At 35.8% G+C, this 26,598-nt stretch overlaps 1 protein-coding gene across 1 annotated transcript in view; it reads left to right on the top strand.

The window, feature by feature from the left end:
* Positions 1-26,598, top strand: part of rogdi (rogdi atypical leucine zipper) — a 45,922-nt gene that overhangs the window by 5,638 nt on the left and 13,686 nt on the right. Inside the window, exons 2-5 of the mRNA XM_081771566.1 lie at positions 11,309-11,380; positions 15,841-15,987; positions 21,771-21,928; positions 22,373-22,493. Coding sequence (XP_081627692.1) covers positions 11,309-11,380; positions 15,841-15,987; positions 21,771-21,928; positions 22,373-22,493 — 498 coding nt within the window. The remainder of the gene's footprint in view (positions 1-11,308; positions 11,381-15,840; positions 15,988-21,770; positions 21,929-22,372; positions 22,494-26,598) is intronic.

Raw genomic sequence — 26,598 nt, 5'->3', positions numbered from 1 at the left:
AATCAATTACGAAATTCGAAGCTAACTTCAGAAAGAAAGAGGAACAATAACAATGAAAAGTGACTACCTTCATAGTGTTTAACTAACGTAGTTCCATTCGCCGTAGTGTTCTTGGACGTTGAAGTGGTTAATTTACTTAGAATAAACATTTTTATTCCCACATATTTTTACTTTTTAACCTTTTTCTAACTCAATTCAACTGAAGACTGGGCCAGATCCTTCGAAAACGTGATACTATTTTTTTATTTATAGCGATGAGTATGAAGTATTATCTGGTACTTGCTGTTATGATATATATTTGTTTATATTTGGATATATTCAGAGTGGCGAGATGCTACGTTAATGTATTAATAATTATTGTTGGATATTAATGTTTTATTGTATTCTAAATATACGAAGTTTTATTCATAAGTAGTTGTAGTAAGAACGTAAGGTTATACTGTATTTTAAAAAAAGAAAGAAAGAAAGAAAAGAGAGAGAGCTTTTTACGTGGCTATAGAAATGATGGAGGCCAAATTGTTAAAATTATGTAGGCGCATGAGAGGATGATTCAAATTAGCAAAAAAATTATTACTTACCAGTATATCCTTCCATGGAAAAACTTAATATTCTCCAAACGTATCGGAACAACAAGCTGGTTCCGTCTTCAATGGTAAGATAACAAGGATAAAAATGGATGAGAGAAATATGGTGTGGAAAAAGGAATACATACCACCAAATAAATATAATGTCAGATATGGATACAATAAAACATGAGCAGAACACAGTAGAGAGAACGTACTGAGTTGAAAAGCGTGGTGGCTATGCTGCGTCACTGTTACGGATCAAAAAGTACATCAAAGGTAGGTAAACAGATGTTATCAATGTTGCCAGAATCTAGATTTAAAGCCGGTTTATATTTATGAATAAAGAATGATTGTTTATTCATAAATATGAATATATTGTTTTTTCCATATCATATTTCTCTCATTCATTTTTATTCTTGTTATCTTGCCACTGAAGACGGAACTAGTTTTTGTTCCGATACCGTACGTTTGGAAAATATTTAGTTTCCCACGGGAGGATATATTGATAAGTAACCAATTTTTGTTAATAAACCAATTTTTATTATTATTTTCTATATCTAACTATAAATAACTGTTCACGGGTCAGGGAAATTTTACTTGATAATTCAAGGAAAGTTACGAAAATTAATATCAGAATTTCGTTGTGAACTATGTTTTATTTACAAGAGTCCTTTTCTAACTGTCAGCGTTTAGAATACGCACAACCTAGTGGTTCTGTGCTGAATGACGAACTAGTTGTTTTCCAGAAAGTTCTTTACAGATCATTACCCCTGTTAGTGAATTTAAAGTTGTTAAAATGTAGTGTACGTGAGGTTCGATTGCCCTAAATAATCTTCACGCGCCGGGAACATTGAGTATTTATAAAGTTATATGTGAAAGAACCTCATTGGAGACTGACAAGGTACTGCAGAAAGCTTTTGATGACTCATTTCCGACCATACCGAACCGTGGTCAGATAGCCAAGGCAGTTTCAAAGTAGCTGTGAATGTGCCGGTAAGAAACACGGCGAAATCAACCCTCAAATAAACAGATTCGCATCACCACAAGTTATACGCATGTTGCCAGAAAATGCCCGCCAATGAACATGTGAAGAATTAAGATGTGCATTAACCATCTTTCCATAGTCTGTTTGGTCTAGGAATTAATTCGTGCGGTTGGTACGCACACATTGAAGCTGTAGTACAAACACAAAATACATAAATACCTTAAGAAAAATATTGTCCATCGCTAGCCACCACTTTCGTCCATCTGTCAGGCAATGTACGGATTCCGTGGCGAAAGAAGTCCTCATCCTTGGAAGCGATCCAGTCAGAGACCCATGTTTCGATATCTTCTGAAGAAGTAAACCGCTGTCCAATCAAATCGTTGTTCATGCAATCGAACAAGTAGTAGTCCGAAGGAGCAACGTCTGGTGAATACGGCGGGTAGGGTAAAACTTCCCATCCGACATTTTCTAAATAGGTTTTGACCGGTTTTGCGACATGTGGGCGAGCGTTATCATGTTGAACAATAAGTTTATCATGTCTGTTCTCCCATTCTGGTCGTGTTCTGGCCAGAGCTTGCTTCAAACGCATTAATTGTCGTCGATAACGTTCTCCATTCATAGTTTCACCCGGTTGCAGCAGCTCATAGTACACCACACCTTTCATATCCCACCATATGCACAGCATAACCTTTGCACAGTGAATATCTCGTTTTGGTTGTGATGGACCTGGTTCACCTGGTTTCACCCAGGCCTTTTTTCGTTTAGGGTTCTCGTAATGGATCAACTTCTCATCACCCGTAATAATTCGATGCAGAAACCCCTTTCTGCTCTGTCGTTGAAGCAGCAATTCGCAAATGGTTTTTCGTCTTTCAATTCATGTGGAACCCAATGTGACATCTTTTGAATCATTCCCATGGCTTTCAAGCGTTTGGAGACTGTTGTTTGATCAACGCCTAATGCTGCTGCAAGTTGTTCCTGCGTTTGACACGAATCCTGCTCGAGCAATGCTGTCAATTCTTCGTCTTGAAATTTTTTTGGCTGTCCAGCTCGCTCTTGGTCTGCCAAGCCGAAATCACCACTTCTAAACCGTGCAAACCACTTCTGACACGTTCGCTCAGCTAGAGCATGGTCACCATACACTTCCATCAAAATACGATGACTTTCAGTCGCACTTTTCTGCATGTTAAAGTAATGCAGCAGGACACCCCGCAAAAACACTTTATCAGGCACAAATTGCGCCATGTTCACTTAACTACAAACTGGTGTTGTTGACGCTTTAATCCACTGCCCTATACTACGAACGATACGCGATGACAGGGGTTTGCAACACATGTGTGGATACACGGAACTGTGCGACGCTCCGTTCGTTGCGCCATCTCTTGTCCACCCGCACGAATTAATTCCTAGACCAAATATATAGTTGATGTTAACAAATAACTGAGCATGAAATATCACATTAAATTATCGGCGTGCAGAAGCGGCAGAATTGGATATGTTTACCCATTCACCTTGAATCAAAAGGAAGGTGAAGCATTTTTTGATAGCATTATCGCAATTGAAGTAACACAGGCTAAATCTTATGAACCTTGATTGGTTCTACAACCAAATGAATTTCTCTCTTTCATCTGCACCATATACAAAGAAATTGAAACAAAATCCCGCAAATGTCAAGATAATTATAGTACTGGCATATAACCACTGAGTGATTATCTGATACCATCTACACCCTGCTGTTAGCCAAAAGTGACCACGTCTGCAATTACGATAATAGGTGCCAATTGACTGCCATGACAACACCAGGTGCCATAGAACTTACTGCAAAAATGGAGTTGGAAAGTATTATGACTATTCCGCGCTCCTTACTTGGCAGATATGAGTCCTTGTGATTCAATTTGTTTCTAAAAATGAAAGAACCGTTACAAAGAAAATGCATGGGTTAGTCCTTCTGTAACATTCCCACCATCATTTCTACCACAGGGTACTTTCTGAACACTATCGCGAAATGTACACTGATCGGGATACAACGTTTGCCGGATATTTGAAAGCATGCTATACTAACTTTTTACAAAAAAAAAAAAAAAAAAAAAAATCATATAAAATAAAAATGAAAAAAAATAAAAATGTAAAAAAAAAATAAAATTAAAAATTATGATGATGATACTGATATTGTGTTTCTGTATGATGTTCCCTTTCCTCGAGACTATGGCTACGTGAATGTGTCACCGACTGCCGAACGCGAACCCACCGGGCCCAGACGGGTAAGCTATCAACACTCACTGACCCATCTACTACACCAATCATCTCCGGAAAATAGAACTCAAGTTGACCCTAAATATAAAGATTTCTAAGCCTCCTTCATTCTCACTCGCAGCCCAGTATCCCGATCCGACAGAACAAGACACTGACCCAAAAGTGAAACTGACGGTGAGTGCTTCGAAAATCTAAATGTGTGTGTTTACTAACCCAGATAAAAAATAAAACAAAAAAAATCTCAAATTGGATCTAAACCGCGCAACGAAATGGAATTTCGAAAAAAAAAACTAAATGCCAAAAAATGAATTTTGCTGATATTATTAACGAAGTGAAATTTCCTGGCAGGTCTGTGATTCCAACCCCGGTCACACTAAGTGAAAACGATTCTATACGTCTCAAGATGCTATAATATACTTTCGTTACACTGTTCACGTACTGCTTTAAACACTCTACTTTCTGAGTACCAACAATACTATTGAAGTTACTATACTACATCGTTTTAAAATAATTAGCTTTGCACTGGACAATGAAAGATTTTGTTTCGACTCGCACGCTTTATTTACACTAACTTTCTGTATGATAAGAGATAACAGGAGAATACATTTTTTTTTAAAAAAAAAAGTCGTAAAGGTTGGAAATTGAGGAAAATTCTTGACCTAGCTGAATGGGTAAGTTTATCATTGCATTACATACTCTCTTCACATATCATGAACAATTCTACATACGTTTGGTTTAGTCAAAAAAAAAAAAAAAAAAAAAAAAAAAAACCATTTTGAAAATAAGGACATTTACTACAAAATCACGTAAGCCTTGCACTACACATGTGCTACTCATTACGGCTGTATGCTACATATTTTACTTTCTTTTCTTAGTATTCTCTTTGGATACCGTTGTGAAAGTAGGGTCAGCGCGGAGGATTTATACCAACAAGGTGACCTCCCTTGTATGAGCTCAGACCTCATCCACTTTGATTCCACAACAAAACATTTCTTTTGAGACAGTACATACACTAAATAAATCTACATGAAAAGAAAGTACACTTAACCTAGTCCCTAGCCTAACTATCTAACTAACTTAACTTAAAACATATAAAAATCACTTTATTCAACAGATTAATAATATAGCACACACCCTGCCATTCTACCGAGGACGTATGGGACGTCGACCATTCAGCTTTAATTTTGTATATTGAGAAAAAAAAAGTCTTAAACTATGTGCTTAAAATTCGAATTTCTGGTTTCTGGTGAAAGGAATTTCAAAATACACAACGAACGTGTTGTTGTTGACGAGCATCTCCCATTACCAATAGCTATGCAAGCACCCTTATTATCAATGTGAGCCGAAACTTTGTATATATTTGTCTCATCGTATTCAAACTACAGTGAAGGTAAGCACAAACCAGAGAATGGATTTTGTTCTGTAATATAGCAGTACGGAAGAATAATAATAAAAAATATATATATATATACGACAATTACATATTCAAAATATAATTTTGGGGTGAAATGTATGTACTCGAAAGTACGCACATTTCATGGACTGTTGGTAACAAACATCCACACTGAAACTCCAAAAAAACAATTCCCCCCCCCCCCCCCATTGAACGAGTGATTTATGTCACATCGCAGATTTTATATATTGTATAACTTAGGGAAAACTACGCAGCGTTTAGCACATATTATAAGGCATCACAACACCAGATATAAACATGTTCCAATCCGAAAGAGGTTAGAATTCCGCAGGTTTCAACTAGGCCAAAACAACAATAATTTGGAATTTTACTTTCTACCACTTTCTTGTCGATTCCCTCCATGGAAAAATAGAATTCTAGTTCCTCTCCTACCTGATTAGTCCGGGTTTGGTATTCTTGACGAAATATTCTACACCACCGCCTCTTAACGAGCGGTTACACGGCGTTTACAAAATATTGAAATTCTCCTTCGAATCCGGGCGATTGAGCTGCATCAACACGATGGCTTGCGTCGACCACTCACCCCTGACGTGTGAATTTTCCTCTCACAACTGTAGCTTCATCGTCCATTGAGCACAGCAAAACACTCTCTGTATGCACAGACAGCCCAAAGACATCAAAGGTATCAATTATTTTGAGTCGTAACCTTTAAATACTTCTATTTTTCACGTTTTTTATGGACGGCGATAATCGTACATCCATCACTAAGCACCGCTTCTGGAAAAGACAAAGACAATGGGAAGACGATCCCTAATTGGAGGTTCATTGTGACGTAACTATACGATGATAGGAGTTTCTCTCAAGATCAAAGAAGCCGAAAAATCTCAACCACACCTGTGATTGCGGAAGATCCAATCACAGATAATTTAGGTTAAACAAAGAGATGCTTCAAGAAGCTACTATGGCTGACTTTACAAATGAAAAATTTTAAAGAAGATTTTTGAAATAAAAATTTTGAATTCTTTTGAAGATCCCCTAAGCCAAAAATATGAATGAAAATTGACTGGAAAGGATTTAAAACGACCAGATATAACCTTATTTCCTAAAATAACATTATATTTTAGCTAAATATACAAATAATTGTTCAATGTAAATATATTACCATATATTTCCCTCTAAATATACTAAAATCATTAGTTCAAGGAACTTAACGCAAATTTTGCGGTCTACTTCAAATCAAGTCATTGATTAATTATATATTAAAAATAAAATTTTAATAAATATTAAATTCATATATACACTGGTTGCCCAAAACTTCCGGGCCATGTTACATTATACGATGTATAAGGTAACATCCTCCGGGAGCTTCGGAAGAAAAAAAAATCTAACTTAGAAGTCCTAAGTTAAGCTCCTTTTTTTTCTAACCTAACATTTTAATCATAAAATACACTAATGCAATGCAGTCAATATAGGAAATGTTTTGAAAATTTTTCAGAGACCTTAATCCTAACAAAGAATTTATAACTACTCTATACGAGAAAAGGAAAATTGGACACAAAACAAACAAAAAATACCTTAATCTAAATTTAACCTACGATTCTCTTTTTTTTTTTTTTTTTCTCGACTATGTTTTGTTTCTGTTCAACCTCCCAACAGCTCTCTCCTCTTTTCTTCAGAGCATCGAAATAATTTGAGATTGTCGAAACTCTGAGTGCCAATATTCTCTCCTTTTAAACTTTGTAATCTCGCTGAATTTCTAGTTATAGCGGAAACAATGTATGGTCCCACATAGGTATCCATAAACTTGGCAAATATTTTCTTTGGTATGGATGACACGTGATGAGTTTTAACCATTACTAATGAGCCTTCAGTAATGGTGTCCTGATGTTTCTGCTGTTTACGTTCTTTCTTGGGCACAGTTGCTGGACTAGATATGACGAGTTTCTTGTCTTCACTGACAGGAAGTGATTCTTTTGGCCAGATAAAGTTCTCCTTGAAGCTCTTGGACGCAGAGTAGCATAGGAAACGCTCTGCCGGTGTGCATCCAAGTGCATCACACCAGGAATGGTTACACAAATCTTGGGCGGCTTTTAGAAAGGTACTCCATTTGGATTGATTCTCGCTACAATAGAGGCGGAGAATGCGGTGGAGGTCACGATGTCTGCGCTCGATAATGCCATGGGAGGAAGGATGGTATGGCGTGGTCAGTATGTGTTTGATTCGATGTTTTTGACAAAATTCTCGCCAGACGCGCGACAAGAATTGCGGACCTTGGTCACTCACCAAATACTTAGGGTAAGGTAGTTGATAGTAATATCTTTTCTCGAGGACAGCCACAATCTCCCTCGTGTGAGCCGTCCTGAGGGGGAAGAAACACACGAAGCGACTGTAGACGTCCAGGATAGACAAGATATACTTATAACCCTGACTCCTAGGAAGGGGCCCGACCAGATCGAGGCATTGTTTCTCGAAGGAAGCAGAGGCCTCAACATGGCAGGGTTCCTTTCTGATCACCCTGTACGAGTACTTAGTTCGCGCACAAGGAAGGCATTCCTGAATATACTTAGTAAAAGTCTCACGCATACTTTTCCAGTGAAACATGGCCTTAGCGAACGACAAACATCGCTTTACACCAAAATGGCCTTTGTTGTGAATCGCCGAAACAATATTTTCCACCAAGCTGGCAGGAATGACCAGCAGCCAAACAGAATTTTGAGAATTTCTAATATAAACTAAATGATTCTCCACACGTATCCTGTCATTGTCTCGAGAATCTTCCCAAATGGCGTGTAGCTTTCTACAATACGGATCTTTCCGCTGTTCTCGCCTCAGTTCCGCGACATCCAAGAGGTCAGCGTCCTCCGCGGTCAAAAATTTTATAAAATGATCCTCTTCTGCCTCAGGAATTTCTGGAGGATAACGGCTCAATAGGTCAGCGATTTCATTGTCAGAGCCTTTGATGTGAACAAATTGCAGATCGAAACGTTGCAGTTTGAGCAGAAGACGAGTAGTTCGAGCATCGAGATTTCTCAAACTGAAAGCATATGTGACTGCAGCATTGTCACAGTGGACCGTAGTCCGTCAACCTAAAATGAAGTAGGAGAACTTCTCGCAAAGGAAAAGGACAGCTATCAACACTCACTGACCCATCCACTACACCAATCATCTCCGGAAAATAGAACTCAAGTTGACCCTAAATATAAAGATTTCTAAGCCTCCTTCATTCTCACTCGCAGCCCAGTATCCCGATCCGCAGTTCATAGCCTGCATCCCATCGCGAGATAAGGTTACAAACCACAATCCGACAGAACAAGACACTGACCCAAAAGTGAAACTGACGGTGAGTGCTTCGAAAATCTAAATGTGTGTGTTTACTAACCCAGATAAAAAATAAAACAAAAAAAATCTCAAATTGGATCTAAACCGCGCAACGGAATGGAATTTCGAAAAAAAAAAACTAAATGCCAAAAAATGAATTTTGCTGATATTATTAACGAAGTGAAATTTCCTGGCAGGTCTGTGATTCCAACCCCGGTCACACTAAGTGAAAACGATTCTATACGTCTCAAGATGCTATAATATACTTTCGTTACACTGTTCACGTACTGCTTTAAACACTCTACTTTCTGAGTACCAACAATACTATTGAAGTTACTATACTACATCGTTTTAAAATAATTAGCTATGCACTGGACAATGAAAGATTTTGTTTCGACTCGCACGCTTTATTTACACTAACTTTCTGTATGATAAGAGATAACAGGAGAATACATTTTTTTAAAAAAAAAAAAAGTCGTAAAGGTTGGAAATTGAGGAAAATTCTTGACCTAGCTGAATGGGTAAGTTTATCATTGCATTACATACTCTCTTCACATATCATGAACAATTCTACATACGTTTGGTTTAGTCAAAAAAAAAAAAAACCATTTTGAAAATAAGGACATTTACTACAAAATCACGTAAGCCTTGCACTACACATGTGCTACTCATTACGGCTGTATACTACATATTTTACTTTCTTTTCTTAGTATTCTCTTTGGATACCGTTGTGAAAGTAGGGTCAGCGCGGAGGATTTATACCAACAAGGTGACCTCCCTTGTATGAGCTCAGACCTCATCCACTTTGATTCCACAACAAAACATTTCTTTTGAGACAGTACATACACTAAATAAATCTACATGAAAAGAAAGTACACTTAACCTAGTCCCTAGCCTAACTATCTAACTAACTTAACTTAAAACATATAAAAATCACTTTATTCAACAGATTAATAATATAGCACACACCCTGCCATTCTACCGAGGACGTATGGGACGTCGACCATTCAGCTTTAATTTTGTATATTGAGAAAAAAAAGTCTTAAACTATGTGCTTAAAATTCGAATTTCTGGTTTCTGGTGAAAGGAATTTCAAAATACACAACGAACGTGTTGTTGTTGACGAGCATCTCCCATTACCAATAGCTATGCAAGCACCCTTATTATCAATGTGAGCCGAAACTTTGTATATATTTGTCTCATCGTATTCAAACTACAGTGAAGGTAAGCACAAACCAGAGAATGGATTTTGTTCTGTAATATAGCAGTACGGAAGAATAATAATAAAAAATATATATATATATATACGACAATTACATATTCAAAATATAATTTTGGGGTGAAATGTATGTACTCGAAAGTACGCACATTTCATGGACTGTTGGTAACAAACATCCACACTGAAACTCCAAAAAAACAATTCCCCCCCCCCCCTCCATTGAACGAGTGATTTATGTCACATCGCAGATTTTATATATTGTATAACTTAGGGAAAACTACGCAGCGTTTAGCACATATTATAAGGCATCACAACACCAGATATAAACATGTTCCAATCCGAAAGAGGTTAGAATTCCGCAGGTTTCAACTAGGCCAAAACAACAATAATTTGGAATTTTACTTTCTACCACTTACTTGTCGATTCCCTCCATGGAAAAATAGAATTCTAGTTCCTCTCCTACCTGATTAGTCCGGGGTTGGTATTCTTGACGAAATATTCTACACCACCGCCTCTTAACGAGCGGTTACACGGCGTTTACAAAATATTGAAATTCTCCTTCGAATCCGGGCGATTGAGCTGCACCAACACGATGGCTTGCGTCGACCACTCACCCCTGACGTGTGAATTTTCCTCTCACAACTGTAGCTTCATCGTCCATTGAGCACAGCAAAACACTCTCTGTATGCACAGACAGCCCAAAGACATCAAAGGTATCAATTATTTTGAGTCGTAACCTTTAAATACTTCTATTTTTCGCGTTTTTTATGGACGGCGATAATCGTACATCCATCACTAAGCACCGCTTCTGGAAAAGACAAAGACAATGGGAAGACGATCCCTAATTGGAGGTTCATTGTGACGTAACTATACGATGATAGGAGTTTCTCTCAAGATCAAAGAAGCCGAAAAATCTCAACCACACCTGTGATTGCGGAAGATCCAATCACAGATAATTTAGGTTAAACAAAGAGATGCTTCAAGAAGCTACTATGGCTGACTTTACAAATGAAAAATTTTAAAGAAGATTTTTGAAATAAAAATTTTGAATTCTTTTGAAGATCCCCTAAGCCAAAAATATGAATGAAAATTGACTGGAAAGGATTTAAAACGACCAGATATAACCTTATTTCCTAAAATAACATTATATTTTAGCTAAATATACAAATAATTGTTCAATGTAAATATATTACCATATATTTCCCTCTAAATATACTAAAATCATTAGTTCAAGGAACTTAACGCAAATTTTGCGGTCTACTTCAAATCAAGTCATTGATTAATTATATATTAAAAATAAAATTTTAATAAATATTAAATTCATATATACACTGGTTGCCCAAAACTTCCGGGCCATGTTACATTATACGATGTATAAGGTAACAAACTGTATGAGGTTACATATCGGAGGTAAGTTGCCTGTAATTATTTTAAGATCGAAATTAAACGAAATACTTTGAAAATTGTTCCGTATACTCGACAAAGAACAATTTTAAGTGATACGCTAGTTTTCTGTAAACAAATGATGCATTGATAAATTTATTTATTTGTTTCAGCAAATAGAATTTGAGTGGATCTTACATGAAGAAGTGCATGCTGTTTTGAACCAGCTTCACACGATACTTATTGTAAGTATACAAAATCTAAAGCTTTCTTAATTCTTATTCGGGTAAATGTTATCATCGTTGTTTTACGTATTTAAGATGTCGCGCAAACTGTCAGCTATTAAAATGAAATTATCATAAGGATGTCACTTACGAGATTTCATACAGTTACTGGAAACTAAATGTACTGATGTACTGCAGGACCTTTGTAACCTCTTGAACTGATGCAAGAATTATTTTCTTTCATCAATTCCTATAATTTTCCTTTCGTGCTTTTATCTGCAGTCACTTTTCTCCGAATATCAATTCCTTTCATACCATTCATTGCCACGGTGTGTTTTCTTTTTTACTTTAATTATCTCCAGTATTCTCAAAACTATGCAGGTGAACACACCATTAAACGGTAAGGAACTACTCACAACCCTGTAGTAGACTCAATAGAGCTTAATCCTTTATCCCCATTATTTGTACTGTAAACATTGTCAGCAGTCATTACGAATCACAAATGAACTTCACTATATATTTTTGCTTTGTTATGATTGTGTTTTATTTCACCAAAAAGAAGACAGGCTTCTATAAATTATCCAACCATGATTAACCGACAATTTACTGCTAGCAACAAAGATGATTGTTTTTTCATATCACTAGATCAGGTATATAGAAGTAGTTTTTTATAAGGACTTTAAAGTTGATTGACCATTTTAAATTTCCCAATATCGTTAGAGAAAATTTGAAAACAAAGAATATGATGTTATAGAAAGTTTTGAGAATAAATAATAGCAGTTGCCTTATGAGTATACAATAATTTTTACATTGGTATCCTAATATACAAAGTAAATTTAGAAAAAAATAAATAAAACGGAACGGATCACCGTACTCAAGTTTCTTGCCCTAATTCCTTAAATTAAATCATGTTAATGCTTCACCTATTACTGAAACATTATCTTGTGGAATACAAACAAAATTATTAGATGTTTTCGAAAAACTTCGCCAAAGAAAACTCATTCCCTCCCCTCCAAACTGAACTACCGTTGTAGCTTTTTTTTTCTCATGAATTATTTATTCCATTTAGCCTATTAGGGTTATTGACCCTTTCGTGTACGAATAAAAAAAAAGTTTCTAAATTGGTTCACAAAAATATATGTCTTTTTCGACGAGAACGCTGAGCGAGTCATTTGTTAGTGCTCCCAGAACCAAGAGTAGACCTTCAAAAAAGTTACTGTACATGAACGGTTACTCGGAAGATTTCACTGAGATTTTTACAACTAATTTTCGTTATCTATAACTATCGCCTCATATGTGGTTGCAGTACACGAAAGGGTGGAATATTTGTGTATAAAATATCAACAAAGTCGCATGAGCCGTATTTGAGAATTTTTTTTTTTAAATGAAATATTTATTTATGAAATATGAACAAAATCTGTTAATGTTGGTTTGTTTTGAATTGAATATTCCTTTCAGTGTCGAGGCTATATGAGATGTGGACCCTCAGCTTAATGTGGAATCTGAACCACATGAACTCCTACCAGGAATTGAATCCTGGTTTCCCACACCGAAGGCGCGTACGCTAACCATATAGCCAAGAGCTCTTATCTGCTAATGTAAGTAAGCGTGTTCAATGTGAGTGAGCTAAAGGATAAGAAATTAGTGTATATGTATATGTACAAAGAATTGCTTTGTTTTATTTAAGATAACACAATTAAACATCAAACTTACGCGCATAATTACTTAATTTTTGAGTTGCAATAAACGACTACATGGTCAATATTTTCTGGTAATTTTTGCCCCTTTCGCGTATATACTTTTACGCTTTTTAAGTGTGTGTGTGTGTGTGTGACAAATGTTTGGCAGTGTTCCATTGATGAAATACTGAAAAGTCGGGAAATTCTTCGTTCATTATTCTTTGAAGCACTTGATTCACATTTAATATAAATTTTAGAAATTTTAGATCCGAATGTTTTTACAACTAGCTCTACCTTTCGCATAAATGCTTTTCAGCTGTCCGTGGAAGAATTTGATTTTTACTGATCGGAACAGTTCCAGTGCGTTGGAAAGTTTTAAGCCACATTGCTTCAGTTGTGTTACTTGTTAGTAGTACTTGGGCCCTACAAACATACTTACTCCTCCCAAAATTTTAAAGGTAAAAGTGGTCCTAAATAGCACCTTGAAATTTTGTAGGAACACCTTCGCCCATGGACACGTGAGCTTTAACCCTCAAAAAACATTTGATCTATGACTTCTGTATTTCGGCTCTCAGGATATATCCTACACTGAAAGAAAAGAGAAACAAAAACTGAGGTTATATGTCTTGGTCTCGACTCTAAGTGTCCTCTCTGCGTCTTTAATAGTTTTTACAGAATACATTTTCCTTATCAATTGATTTTTTTTCCCCCTTTTTGTGCCAGAAACCGACAGCATGAAAAGGAATGATTTAAAAGACTTCTCTTACGATCTGAAATAAGATATACACACAACAGAATAATATTGTCAACTGGATTCATTCATTGAATTAATATTTGCAACTGTTGAATGTTGAATGTGAATATTGCAACTGTTGAGATAAGTCAAGCTCACCGACAAACGGGTAACAAATCTTATTTGGTCTCAACATATGATTTATGCACCTTTTTCAACGAAGGTACCTTACCGCAATTAATGAAGAACGAACTTACACTTGTAATCAAAATCATCGACTATGAACTTGGAAGTTTTAGAAAATAGGCTAACTTAATAATTGTACGAATTATGCATTTATGTTCAGCGGTGATAGAAATATCCACTAATTTTGCCAAATATTCATTATATGCACTATAAAACTTGGTTATTTAATCTACAGATCTGCCTTAACAAATATACTGCAGATCAAGACAGCATATCGATATCATTAGGAAAAAGCATGCAAATATGCGAAAATCTGAAGTTTAGTGATGTGGTCGGCCAGATCTTTGTACACGCTAAGGTGCCACTTAAAAAAAAAAAAAAAAAAAAAAAAAAAAAAAAAAAAAAATTAAATTAAATAGGTAAATATATAGGGTATTATCTGAAGTTGTATTTATGAAATACTAGCGTATATTACCCGCTTCGCTGGGTTGAAATAAATAATTTAAATGCACATCTTTGTATGCCACCGTTCATCTCAGCGACCCCAAAAAATGTGAATTCAGCACTAATATCGGTCATTTTCGATGAGTTTTAAATATCTCTTCCTCCCCCTCTCCCAAGTTGCGGGTTTGAATTTGGATTTAAACGGGATCGAAAGTATCACTGCTCATCTAAGGAACCCAGAAAACTATAAATTCGACACTGATAGTGGCCATTTCGATCATTTTTTATATATTTCTTTCTCCCCCTCCCCCAAGTGTCGGGGTTGATTTTGGATTTAAACCGGATCGGAAATGCCACTGTTTATCTGAATGATTCCGAAAACTATGGATTAGACACTAATATTGATCATTTTCGATCATTAATATATATGTATAGCTCTCCCTCACCCTCCTCCGTGCTGCGGCACATGGTATCAGAATTTCACTGTTAATCTCAGCTACTCCTAAAACTATGGATTCTACACTAATATTAGTCATTTTCGATCATTTTTAAATGTTTATCCCCCTCCCCTCCCTAAGTATCAGGGCTGAACTTCGATTGCAACAGCATAAGAAGTGTCACTGTTTCTCTCATCGACCACGAAAACTATTTATTCAACACTAATATCGGTCATTTTTGATCATGTTTAAATTTCTTTCCCCCTCTCCTACGTTGCATCGTCAAAGTGAATAGCTAAAGTAATCCGTGCCCCTGAACTCATGTATGTTGAAAATTTGATTGAGATCGGTCGGGTGGTTCAAGAGTGATGAAGTCATAAAGGTAGTCTTTTTTTTTTCCATATATTCCACACTCCCCCTCCCCTACGTTGGTTCGTCAAAGTGAAACGATAAAAAAAAAAAAAAAAAATCCGAGGTCCGACCCTTGTATATGTTGAAAATTTGATCGAGATTGGTTGGCTGGTTTAAAAGTTTTATTAGTTTTATTAGTTTTTACTTATATGTAACCCCCATCCTTTTTTCTTCCCTTCTAGGGGCAATTTCAAAAAACGGTGAAACATGTGTCTATTTTAAATGGGAAGTTCATATACAAATTTCAACTTTCTACCCTTCAGAGATTCGGAGGTATGGACATTTTACTATAATAATTCCGATCTCTGTATCTCCCTTTTCCAGATCGAATCTCAAAAAATTCTTCCGTAGTGTTACCTTACGTTACAAATCCTATGTACTGTCAAAATTCCAATTTTCCGCTTAAGTGGTTTGACCTGGGCGTTGATCTGTGAGTTAATCACTCGCTCATTCAGACTACTTTATATATGTATATGGGGAAAATTTCAGTGTTTGTAAGCTATTCTAACATAAATATTAGTAGTTTAGTGCCAATGTTTTGTAATTTTTCTTTTTAATGGTTATAATTTTAAGAAAAAAAAATATTTGCAGGAATGTGCTCGGAGGTTTCCTGTACCTCTTTGTGGAAATGACACTGCTCAGAAACAGGAACGATTTGTGATGCAAGCTGCTCATCACACAACCTCTGATCAAGTGAAATGTATGCTTACGCTTACAGGAGACTGCATAACACAAGCTGTAAGTTTATGTTCTTTGTTCTTCTGGAAAGCTTCGAGCTCATCAATGGAGTTTTTACTGCCTCACTATTTACAAAACAAATTATACAATAAACATCATTTCGTTAGTTGATAATGTTGAGAAAAGCTCTACTGGTGAGAACGAATCATTTGATTTATTTAAAGCTCTTTACAACTTAATTGGAGTTCGTTTCTTTAAGTATCCACCTTTTCTCCGTAAATTCAGTGCAATGGTTAGATACATATTTATTTCCAATAGGGGGCTTTTGCAAGTGTGAGAGTTTGGAAAATTTTCATTGGAAAGGGTTTAAAAATGTAGGATATTTTCCGTTGTGAGATATTTGGTAGGGATCTTGTTTCTGTATTTATTTATATATATATATATATATATATATATATATATTTAAATACATTCGTATCCAACATTTTCTTTACTGACTTAGTTGAAAACTAATCTGAATATATATACTATATAATACACTGGGGAACAACATTTGTGTTGCATTGATACCAGCACCTCGTTTACCCTAATTTGATGTGCTGATTTCAAATATGAATTTTTTGTGTTTTTTACTATAATGTTAATTTATGGTATTTATACTTTCTACAAATTGGAGCTTGTTGTATTGTGGAATAGTGCACTTTAAGAAATCTGATAATATAGTCCTTAAATAGAGCTAAAAGAAACACATTAGCAAGAAAATTAATCTATATGTTCCTGAAAAGAATGTAAATACATTACAATATGCAAACTATATATATAGGAAATATGCAAAATAAAGGCATTTGTTTCCGGGCATTACATATGCACCCAATATGAATATAAGTACTTAGCAGAAATTAATGTAAATGTCTGAATACAACCCACGTCTATTACAAAAAGGAACATTAAGCCTTGAAAAATTAAAGAATATACATCGAAACTTTGAACTATACACATGTCAGTAGCATTATGTATAAACCCAATACATAATCATGGAAAATTCAAACACTTTCTATTGAGGCAAAAACTTGTACTTATGGGGAACCACGAGGCACTCTCGTTTGGTACTCCAGCAGTGATGTGCCAACATATTTTTGTCCCATCGCACTTGATAACGCTCTTCCATCGTCTTCAGGTCTTGATGGAAACGCTCTCCCTGTTCATCGCTACAATCTCCAAGGTTCCAGGGAATTGATCAAGGTGACTGTATAGAAAATGAATCTTCACACTCATGTTGCACCCAAGATCGCGAAAGGTCGATAAAATTCTTTTAACCAGCACTTCATAGTTATCCGACTTTTTCTTGCCTAGAAAGATTTTATAACTTCCATGAAAGACAGCCATGCTTCCTCTTCCTTGTAGTTCATCTTCTTTGCATATTCCTAATCACGCAAAAGAACACGAATTTGAGGTCCATCGAACACTCCTGTTTTGATCTTCTCGTAAGACATAGCAGAAAATTTAGAAATTAGATACCGAAAGCAGTCACCATCAGTATTTAGTGCCTTCACAAACTGTTTCATCAAGCGAAGCTTGATGTGGAGTGGGGGTAAAATGATCCCATCTGGGATGACAGTTGGTTCATTCCAATGTTTGGCATTCCTACTTTCACGGATAGACCAGTGTGTCCAGTGCAGTTCTCGAGCTCGGCTGGCCCACATACATAGATAACACGGATACTTCGTGAAACCTTTCTATTGTCCAAGCAGAAAATTGACCATTTTAAGATCAACACAAATGATCCAGTTATGCTCCTCATACTTTAGTAATTCAATCACAAGTTTAATATTACTATGCTCTTCTCACAAATGCACCGAGTGACCAATTGGAACCGATCCGTAAGCATTACTGTTGTGCAAAAGAACACATTCGAAACTGCATTTCGAACTACCGATAAATAACCTCCATTTTGTTGGACTAGAAGAGGAAACGCCTAATTCAGTTAGAAGACCTGAGATATCATGGTTGTTTTCTGAAAAGTAGTCTACAAAACCCTTTTTCTGCTTTCAGAAATATGACACTCGTACGAATGATGCAACGGATTTTTTTTTTTTTTTTCTTTCTTGCAGTCTGGAAACTAATAGCTCAGCAGCTTTCTTGGAGAGATCCAAATCGCGCACTAAGTCATTCAATTCAGATTGGATGAACTGCTGAGGTGTAGATGACTGTTTAATGCCAGATGAGTCTTCGGATTCCATAGCCGTTTCTTCTTACACCTTATCACAAGCTGTGCGATACCCCTCCCTTTTACTTTCTTCATCTTCGGAAGAGCCGAAGCCATTAAAAACTGGAACCGGGAGTTCATTGCGGGATCGGTCGAGTTGATGAGGACATTCGGATACAAAATAGAATGTCGGTTTTTCTTGCCAATACCCTTCGTATTGACCAGGCAAATAGAACAGTCACTTAGATGGTCCTTCGGTTCTCGCCAAGCCATGGGAACGCTGAATACCATACCCTTTTGCATTTCATTTATTCAATCGCGTAACATTTCCTCTCAATTATGGTGCACAATATGAAGAGCCCATTTTTTGTCTGGGTCGCCAAAGGAAATTACGTTCTGTAGGCATTCCTAACATACGATGTTATATTGCGCCTTTCACGGGGAAGTGTGTAGCAGCCACATGCATAACAAAATACTTCGGGTTTACACAATCCTGCCTGTTTGAAGAAGCCATAATGTAATCTGAATAGAATAGAATAGAAAAACATCAATATTGTGAATATATACTCTGTTGTTAGAGTAGGTTAACTGAAAACAGATCCAAAATCCAAATAAATGATGATCTTCTCTACAAAATACGGAAGTTTCAAATTGCATGGAAACTGTAGCATGCACAGGGAAATGGATTTCAGATTTCGATTCAGTGGGCAAAAAGCGTATAGAAACAGCTGAAAAATCCCATGCAACAGAAAACTTTCAAAAGATTTGTTCACCAGTGTGATATATGAAATTTACAGTGGAGCTAATATTTGTTGAATTCCATCATTATCTTCACCTGTAGAGATTATTATTTTGTGCAAAAGGTTTCTCATCGTGCACGGTTGTTACGCAGGTGGTGATATTGAATTTATGAAACTATATATAAGCGTTGGACATTAGTATACTGTATAAAACAGGAGAATAATATAGTATAAGGGTCAATCTATGCAAAGTGATCTAGAAAAAAGAAAAATTCAAAAAAATGTAATTTTTCCATGAATGTTTATCCTATATCAGGGTACTTCAAAACCACAATTAATTATTTTTTACAACATTCCATGGCGACGCAGCGGCTGTCGCCATGTTGCGTTTTTTCGATTTTAGGCAGTTACGTCGTTTTGAATATCTTAGCATGTATTTGTCCTACCAAATTGAAAATTGCTGGACGTCTCCAACTCGTATAGAGTTAAAACTTTGATCTCTTTACATTTTTGCCTAAAACCATTTGAAAAGGTTGAAATCAAGCCTACAGTAGCAACATCTCTGGACATTGAAGACACGTTTGGGAAGAGGAAACAACTGACGTAGAAGTCTGAATTTGTGTGTAATTTGTCTGAAGTCTGAATATGTAGTCCGGGGTCATAAGTTAATACACAAAAGTTTACAGACCTGTAGCTGCTCCCAAAGGCCTGAAAAAAGTCGTAAATTTGGGGAATTATGCCAATTTGGCATGTTTCATTGTCCACTATCTCGAATGGCCTGGATAAAAAAAAATCTGAAATTTTCAGAATAGTTAGGCCTTTAGTATACCATAACACACAACAAAGCGCGTTTTGTGTTTTTGAGCAGAAGGGCATCAGAGTATTAAGGAATGTCGTCATACTCTAGGAGGTGTTTTGTTCATAAATTCGGTTGGAAATTTGTTGTTATGAAGAAAAATAAAGTAGGATGAATGGTTAGTCCAGTCAAGACTCTCAAGCTAATTTCTTTCCTCTAGTTGTAACACTGTCTTATCACACTCACAGCAGCACTGGTGAAAAATGCCACTTTCAGCAGAAGGCGAGGAAAGTCAAAATGCACACTTGACAAAAGTCCGTATGTATTCCTTGCTCTTGCTGCTTGCTATATCAATGATATTCAGTCATGTTTATTCTTGTTTTAACTGTCAACTCATGCAAGAGACTGTTGTCCTTTCACTTGATCTACATTCCCAAGTCATTGTTTACAGCGAGTAAGTGTTCAGCGAGCGTAATTCAGACCTCTACGTCAGTTGTTTCCTCTTCCCAAACATGTCTTCAATGTCCAGAAAATGTTGCTCCTAATTTCACCCCTTCAAGTGGTTTTAGGCAAAAATGTTAAACAGATCAAAGTTTTAGCTCTGCACGAGTTGGAGACGTCCAGAAATTTTCAATTTGCTAGGACAAATACATGCTGAGATATTCAAAACAACGTAAACGCCTAAAATCGAAAAAGACACAAAATTGCGGCAGCCACTGAGTCGCAATGGAATGTTGTAAAAAAAATAAACTATTGTGATTTTGAAGTACCCTGATATAGGATAAACATTCATGAAAAATTAGATGTTTGTGGAGATGGTCGAGCGGCACATGCTTGACCATTTAGAATGGATTGACTTATAATCATTAAATAATACAATGAGATGCATATGTATTATCAGTAGATAAAGTTCCTCAAGCACTTTAGAACATCCAAAAATACAAAATCTTCGAATAGTTTTGAGGATCTCCCCGCTTCTACCTCAGCGCATCTAAAAGAAATTTGTTGCTATATAAAACACATGATGTATGACATTTTCTACTTATGCGTACTATAGAATAAAAGTGATGAGATAAGCTTGTGGGTTGATAGTAAGATTTCCTCTTTCTATTGCATGGGTAATGTAAAATCTTTGATATACCGTATAGTTCTACGTGAAATCACAAATAACGAACACTCAATTTACTATCTTGAACTAAATTCATACTTAACTATTTTGAATTGGGAAGTGTTCTGTAAACCTAGAGGTGAGGAATGCCTCAAAACTGCTCGTGATTGTGTGCCCGTGGATGTTTTAACGTGTGAGAATTTTTATTCACTGTTAATAAAAGAATATATTTATTTAACCAAAACTAGTATTACACACTTGTATCAGATATAAGATTTTTCTAAACATTTACAAAATTCATCCTATGTAAGTATATTATATAAGTGTAATACAAACGCAGTCTTTGCATCGTGCCCTTGTTGAAATTAGAAATCGCAGGTTGGTTGAATACGTGCTAGAAGGATTTAGACACAAAAAATCACAAATACATAGAATTCGTGCACGACAAGATGTGTGTGTGTGTGGTAATTGATTTCCGTATTATTCATCCAGTATTCTCAACTCTAAATATGTGTTTAAAGCTACAAAATGCCTTTATCCTCATATTCATACATGCACAACAATATATATTTGTACGGCCACAATTTCCGTCTATACTCTCTCCCCTCCCTAAGGAAAAATATTTTTGATGATATTGGTTACACTCCTTACCATTTTTATTAATTTTAGTCAATAACTTAGACAAGGAACGATATCATAAATTTATATGTAAGCTATCGTTTTTACAAAATCCTATTAAATAAATCAATATCTCTTTGAAAGTCTTGTATTATAGACAGGAATCAAGGGTGTACTTTACTGGTATTTCTGCACTAAGTGAACGATATTTCTGTAACATTTATAAGTTTTAAGTGGTCTGTTTTCAAGAGCTGCCATAGTGTTTGCTATTGTTGAGTTATAAAATAATAATAATAATAAAAAGAGGGAAATATAAAGGACCTTAACTGTAGTTTCTGTGCGTTTTCGTCCTTACTTTTACTACTTTTGCTATAGGATATAAACTTGAGAGTCCACAAGCAACAAAATGTCCTCTATCACTCAACAATTCAAGGTGAAAATCCTTGGAAGTTACAACAAATCCAAGATGCTGGAAATCATCTGCAGTTGGCGATTCTTCACATCCAGAATGTAGACAAGGACTATGTGTTCAGGTAGGATAACATTTTTCATTACCTGGGTGCAGGTGTCTTTAATGAGAAATTTCTTAGTTCAGGTGGCATTGATTGGTTTGTAATAACAAGAAAGAGAAAATTCAATTTTATAGAATAAAATATACGTAGTTTTTCTTATATTCCATATATACATAGTTTCCTTAAAGATATAAAGATGTTTTTTGAACTTTTTGAAAACAGCAAAGTTATGGTCACAGTTTGGTTGTTTTCGCTACTTTCATTAATGAATAAAACATGAATCAAAAATGCGTGAGCAAGTCTGGTGATTTGGAACATGTTTTGCCTGTGCAGATAATTTTGTTTTTTTGTGTGTTTTTCTTCTGAGAAAGGAGAAAAGAGGTTTGGTAACTTTCCAAACTAATTTCCAGAATTAGGGCTAGCTAACAAGCTGTCTAAAAGTTTGTCTTTTAATGTAACTCGTAGGTCATCTGAAGAGGTGTTGTACATTCTTGGGAATATCCTTGGGTGCTTACAAAGAGGCCGTGGGTGTCTTGTTGTACCAAGGAAGAAGACAATAGATGATCTGCTGAATAGTAGAAATATGGTAGGCATTAAATTATTTGAGTTTATTCTAGTTGTATAGTAAGACAAAGATGACGTGATGTGTAAACTCGAATTTCAGTGGTGGCGCTAGGATCAAGTAGGCGGTCAGAACACTTCCCGCTTTCTATTTGGCAAGTCCCTGTTGCCACGTTTTTACACTACCGCTCTTCCCCGTCCCTTCCCTCTTCGTTTTACCTAAACGTCAAAAAGTAGAAGGACGAAAGAGTCTTTTCACTCAGGACCATTTAATATTGTATTGGTAGTGGTTACAGAATTCGATTATTTTGTAAAACTATTTTCAGACTACTGCATGTCTGTTAGTATCTAGCTTTCGTGTAGACATTTGTATGAGTTCTTTACTTTTTTATATATACCGACACGTTTAGGTATGCATTCTGCTGTTCCATTATTATAATTGATTTAAATTCTCTAGCACTTTCTTAAAACAAAGACCACGAAAGATAAGACTACGAAATACTTACTGTATAATTTTGGAATAGACTAGGCTTCTTCAATCTATTTATTTTATATCACGACTCCTTCTATCGCCTTCTTGCGTGCGAGCCTCACAATTTCCTGTTTATAAGTTATTATTATTATTATTATTATATTATTATTATTATTATTATTATTATTATTATTATTATTATTATTATTATTATTATTATTATTATCATTATTATTGCTGTTCATTGCTTACAGTTATAAGCTCTATTTGTATTTTTCTTGTATTTAAATGTGTAGATTTTAACGAGTTTCATTCCTCTTTTATTCCAATTGATTTTAAAATGATTCTCGTAATTCCTCGGTATGCTTTTTTGTATTTGGAAACAAGTGTACAAATAAAAATATGTCTATCAAAGGAAGAAGAAGAAATATTTTTAAAAATTATTTTTCTGCTACTAAACTCTAATTACATTTATCATTTACATCTCCCTTCGCACCCTCATATATCGGGCCGCGGTGGCTCAGTGGTAAGCTGGTGGCGATAGCCGAGTGGTCTCGGATGTTCGGCTTCGGATCATGAATCACAATCCATTGGGGCTTCGAATCCCTCTGACGAGCATGGTCAGATTTTTAACTGTCCTGGACCTTTCTGTGTTCGTGTCCCTGTCGTGTTTGGATTACGCAGAAATTGCATGAACTGGTGAACAGTATCCCGGTTGAGACGAACTTTAAAAAAGAAAAAAGTGGTAGAGCGTCCTAGTATGGTGCATGGGGTCTTTGGTTCGATCCCAGCTCGGGTCAAGTGATACTTGTGGTGGACAAACATCGTGTGCATGTGCTTCCTTAAGGTTTTCCCGTTTCCTTCTACTTCGTTCCACCATTTAATTCATTTCTCATCATTACCGTTTCATTTAGCCTAGCCGGCATGATCGTAGGACGTAAACTTAAGATTTCATTTTTTCAACCCTCATATTCTCGCGAGTCCAAGGTTGAGAAACCTCACAGTAGACAAAGTGGGCAATTTATTATGAAAAAAAAAAGATGTCCAACGACTGTATCCTTTAGACTAAATGAAAGGGATGATCGATGAAAGTGGATTATAAAATTACAAGTACTTTTGTGCTTTCACTAGAAATCGAACTCGGGACTATGTGCACCAAAGCCACATGTGGTAGCTATTAGACCAGAGGGGAGGGAGGGCTATTTTAATATGGAATAATGTAGTGAGATATGCATGTGATATAATACAAAAGGCCTAGACTATAGGTAGGATTTTCTAAAAGTGTCAACATACTTATTATACCGTTAGGAGGCAATGATGATGAGATAGGGAGAACGAATATGTTCTGTACATCAATTAATTTTTTCGCCATGGTTCTTTTTCTTTAATAATAATAATAATAATAATAATAATAATAATAATAATAATAATAATAATAATAGTCTTTTAATTACCTGTTCATTTGTATCTTATGGACACATATTCATATAACCATAGTAATATATATATATATATATATATATATATATATATATATATATATATATATATATACAGGGTGTCTCACCTAACTTTGCGACCTGAAATATTTCCGAAATGACAAAAAATGTGACAAATCTAGTTACGTAAGAATGTACCCATGTCAGGGGAATATAAAATTCTGCAAACAACAAGTGCCCCCAGTTGTCCCATCATAGGGTCCAAGGGGCCAACTTGAAAATTTCAAATAGAAACCCCCTATTTTTAATGCAGATTCTGATTGTGCTATCAATACTAAGCAACTTTTACTTGAAACACTTTATCGTTACTCTAATAGATGGCGCTGTAATCGCAAAAATGAACATCACCGTACGCTACCTGGGATTGATGATAAACTAAATATCTCGAGAAATACACGTGCAATTAAGAAGCACGAAATACGTGTCCAATATTTTAAAAAGGCTTAGCATAAAATAAAATTGCTTTCATTTACATTTCAATGCAACCGTGGTAGACCATTACGATTTGGAAAAAAATGATTTTGTGTTTTGCAACAAGTTCCCTAGAATTGTAAAGGTCAAGTAGATCAATATGTTTGTTAAATTTTACGTGACACGGACAGATTAAGAAAAATCATTATTTCACACTAGTATGTAAAAGCAAAAATGACAAAGGAGATTTCACAGAAGAACAAATTTAGAAAACCGGATGAAGCGCAAAGAAACTTAATTGATATACAGGGCTATTGTAAATGATCTTCCTGGTTTCAAAGGTTAATAACTCACGTGTGTCTGATGACAATAACATGATGCTTATGTTAAATGACAGAAAACTCAAAATTATTTTCTGTTTATAAATACATGCGTGTTACGTTCCTTGTCAAAGTTGCTCAAGATGAGTGCAGTTTGTAATTCAATATTCATCAGTTTGATAGTCTAATCCTTGGCACACTCTTTTTAACATTTTATAGGTCACCATCTGCTTCTTAAATGCATTCTCAAAGTTCAGTTTAATTGTTGGGGATGGGTGACTGATACACTTTGATTTAACATAAGCCTAACTTCGTTAAAAATTCCGTTTCACATGAAGGTAGAGAATTAAAAAAAAAAAAAAAAAAAAAAAAACTGCTTTCTTCGTTTCCTTATATCTAGATTTACTGTTACCTTAGTTACGAAATGCGTGATTACACATCACCTTTACTAGCCACATAGTGTGTTTCCGGTTTTTTTTTCTTTCTTTCTTTCTTTCTTTCTTTCTTTCTTCGAAGAACTTGATTATCATGAGTCTCCTTGCCTCTCACAACTTGGTTGTCTAGAATTTGCAGATGAACAAAATGTAACTGATGTTTCACAGCATGTGACCAAACTGCGCATCTTTCTTGGTCTTACAGTGAGCAATTTGATGCTAAAACACAAATACTGCATTCCTGATGACGTCCAGTTCAATAAATGCAACTTCATGAATAACCTTTGACGAAGATTATCCAAAGTGGTTGGCATTGTTTGGTAAACACGGATTTTTAGATGAACCCAGAAAAAGTAGTCTAGTGGCGATAAATCAGGGGAACAGAGAACCAGCGGGCCACCCAGTATCACCTCTTCTCCAAATCCGTTATTTGGGAAATTCCGTGTTAAGAAATTGCCGCATATTTACACGGTTGTGCGGTCCTGCAGATCTTGCTGAAACCATCTGTGGACAAAATTGTTTTCTATAGTGTCTCTTATTGCTGGAACTACTTGATTTCGAAGCATCTCCTCACACAGTCCAGAAGTCAAATTGTTATTAATAAAAAAGGGACCAATTATTGTATATTTAGCACTACCGGCCAGATATTCAACTTTTCAGGATGTAGATTGTGTTTGAAAGGATCAATGAGATTGCTGTCAAATCAATACCTGCAATGACTTCTGTTAATGTAACCAGTTAGGTGGAACGTGACACATTGCTGGTAAGAAAAGTAGATCATCAGTGATTTATTTCATAATATCTTCACAAGATTCTACACGCCGATTAAAGACATATTCATCCAGCTGGTGAAAAAATGAAATGAAATCTTTAAATTTTACGTCCCACGATTATGCCGGTTAGGCTAAAGGAGACGGTGATAATGAGAGATGAGTGAAATGGTGGAGTGGCGAGAAAACCCACGAGCACGGTGTTTGTCCACCACAAAGTCCGC

This window comes from Thermobia domestica, chromosome 9 (genome assembly GCF_964235325.1).
Source record: "Thermobia domestica chromosome 9, izTheDome1.hap1.1, whole genome shotgun sequence".
NCBI classification, from domain to species: domain Eukaryota; kingdom Metazoa; phylum Arthropoda; class Insecta; order Zygentoma; family Lepismatidae; genus Thermobia; species Thermobia domestica.
The sequence above is the reverse complement of the archived record's forward strand: the minus strand, read 5'-3'. Positions and strand labels throughout refer to the sequence as shown.